We start from the raw sequence: 3026 nt of genomic DNA on the forward strand, positions 1-3026 counted from the left end.
TAATAATATAATATATAATAACACACCATAGGTTGTGTCTCTATTGGAATCTTGCATGCTCCAGGTGCCTTCCCACTTACATCAGTCATGCAACATCAGTTTCTCATTTCATACAAGTGATTTCTTTTTATCACCAATGCATACTTAAAGTGATTCAGACCCTGAAAGGTTTGGTTTGTATTAATCTTTCAAAAAAAATTTTCTCCTTTTCAGTACGGCAAAGCCCCAACTGGAAAATGTCCAACTTTTGGGGTTTTTTTTTTGGTAAACTGTCATCTGTAAGTACAAAATTTGAAATTAATGATTTTTTCCCAATGTCTTCCATGTTTCTAAATAGCTGTTTTGACCTTCAGACTGAGGGTGCTACGCAGTTCCTTTTGTCTATTGTATCCACCCATGTCTTCAGTTTGCAAGTGGTGAGCCCACGGTTATCTTGTAATATAAAAGCGAGGACTTGCATACCTCCTGGCATCCATCATAGCATGTGGGTCATCTGGGTTGACCACATCGTTCTGGTTGATTCTCATGGGTTCTCTGGGCATGTGGGAAAAGTCTGCTTGCTGATGTAACTGAGATCCGAAGGCAGAGATCTTTCTCTGCGGGACCAGGATCTGGTGAGGATCCATTGGATCAATATCTACACTTCTAGTATTTCTGTGGGGCTCTGGTGTGTTGAATCGAAACAAAGGGATTTCATTTCTCCTGGACAAAAACTGGGAGTATGGTGGTGGGTTCATACCAGGGAAGAAAGCTTGTTTAACTCTGCCTAAGCTAACCAGGAAGTGGTGTTTGGGAGACTGGTACACATCATATCCATTTTCCAGTGTCCTGTGGTGGAACACGCAGTCCTCTTGACTGAAGTAATGCTTAGGGAAAAAAACATGGCACCTGTGAGCAGAGGGATTTGGTGAAGGGCAAGTGCTGACTAAAGATGGAATGAGGGGTGAAATCTTGCAGCATATTTTTCTGACCATGGAATCATAGAATCATTTAGGTGGAAAAAACCTTTGAGATCATTGAGTCCAACCATTAACCTAGCAATGCCAGTTCCACCACTAAACCATGTCCCTGAGCACCACATCCATAGGTCTTTTAAATATCTCCAGAGATGGTGTCTCCACCACTTCCCTGGACAGCTTGTTCCAAGTGCTTGACAAGCCTTTCGTTGAAGAAATTTTTCCTAATGCCCAATCTAAACCTCCCTTGCTGCAACTTGAGGCCATTTCCTCATGTCCTATCACTTGTTACCTGGGAGAAGAGACTGACATCCACCTTGCCACAATCTTCGTGGAGATTGTGGAGTCTCCTTCTCTGGAGACTTTCAAAACCCTCCTGGATGTGATCCTGCTCTGGCAGGAGGGTTGGACTAGATGATCTTTTGAGGTCACTTCCAACCCCTAACATTCTATGATTCTATGATTCTTTCAGGTAGTTGTAGAGAGCAATAAGGTCTCCCTTCAGCCTCCTTTTCTCCAGGCCAAACAATCCGAGTTCCCTCAGCTGCTCCTTACAAGACCACAAGACTTGTTCTCTAGATCCTGATCTGCCAACTCTGTAACTCAGACAATTCAGGCTTATTCAAGTGTAGATCTGCATGCCCATGTTTTCAGCAAAAGTATTATAATGATTATATTGCGGGTTGTTGTTTTTTTTTTTTTTATTCAGAGGGCTGTATTGTTTGAGCTACTCCCAACCCATGGGTCTATGCTGGAGCAGGAATTCAGATTGTTCCATCACTGGATTTCACTCCACCTTCCTTCACCCAAGCAGGAACTCAGATAATTTTTGTCAGCTTTACAGATCAATAAAACCAAAGAGAAGAGGAAAGTTTAACCTAAATGGCAGGTCCTCAGCTTGCTTAAATCTACATCCTCCTACTGCAGCTGTACAGATTTTGCTCTAGCTGAGAAAATAGACACCACAGTGGCAGACTGCACCCGCCTTTTAGACCTGAGTCTTAGTAAAGATCACTCACCGAACCAAAAACGTTTCCTTTTGTGTCCATACATAGGTAACGTCCACTCTTCACACCCGTGATTATTACTGAGCCAGCACCTTCAGACTTGATCATTAGGGCACCTGTTTAGAAAAACAAAGTTGTCAAATCCACGACCCAGTTCAACACTGTCCCAATGTCTTACAGATCCACAGATGCTCTGGCTGGAAGTGTCCTCTGGTGTCTGAAGCAACCTCTCACATTACTTGGGACTATTGTCCACTCTAGATCAGGTCATCCATGTTTACGTCTGTCTGAGTTTTGGAAAGCTTCCAAGATAGGGATGCCACCACCTTTTCTGAGTGATCTATTCTAGTGCTGCACTAGCTTCCAGAGAGAACTCTTTTTGCCTAATGTCCCAACCCACAGCCTGGGGACATTGCCCTAATTTCTGTCATTAGCCATTAGCAAGGGAAGTTTGTCTCCCTCATCTTTGTGACTGTCCTGTGGTATTAGACTAGCTTTAACCATCCTTTTGCTATGCTAAGCAATATCAGCTCCTTCAGCCAGTGCTCAAGGCCCCTGACCATCCTGTAAACATTCTGCCAGACCAGCTCCAGTTTCTCCACATCCATCTTGAACTGGCCTTGCTATAGAGCTCCAAGAGCAAGTTCACCAGTGCTGAGTAAAATGGGAATAACATCTTCCCTTGACCTGCTGAGCAGGTGGTTTGCTCTCCTCTCCAAGTGAGTGTGTGGTTGAATTATGTTGGACTGGCTGCCTGCTCTAGCTCTCAGGTCCTGCCTGGGAGGGCTGTACACGTCCAGCCTGGTGTCTCAGTGGTACCATGGTGACCTTGCAGTGATCCAGTCACCCTCCCTTTCATGACCTCCTTCATAATTTGATTTCCACCCTTCCTGCTTCATCATTCCAAATACTGGTGTATTTGCTTCATGGCAGATATGAGAAAAAAAACATGATTATTTTGCTGTCTGTTGTTCTGTAAAACATCACACTAGTTCTTTACCAACATACTTAAAATGAGTTTTATAAAACCTTTAAATATGAAAGAAGAATAACAAGACAGTGC

General features: G+C 43.5%; 1 protein-coding gene across 1 annotated transcript in view; it reads right to left on the bottom strand.

Annotated features, from left to right (window-relative positions):
* Positions 1–428: 428 nt before the first annotated feature.
* The window catches only part of FGF23 (fibroblast growth factor 23), a 3818-nt gene continuing 1220 nt past the window's right edge, over positions 429–3026 (bottom strand). Inside the window, exons 2-3 of the mRNA XM_009878080.1 lie at positions 1976–2079; positions 429–866 (exon numbers count right to left, since the gene is read on the bottom strand). Of these exons, the coding sequence (XP_009876382.1) occupies positions 429–866; positions 1976–2079 (542 nt within the window). The remainder of the gene's footprint in view (positions 867–1975; positions 2080–3026) is intronic.

The sequence above is a fragment of the Apaloderma vittatum genome, unplaced genomic scaffold, assembly GCF_000703405.1.
Source record: "Apaloderma vittatum isolate BGI_N311 unplaced genomic scaffold, ASM70340v1 scaffold12941, whole genome shotgun sequence".
NCBI classification, from domain to species: Eukaryota; Metazoa; Chordata; class Aves; order Trogoniformes; family Trogonidae; genus Apaloderma; species Apaloderma vittatum.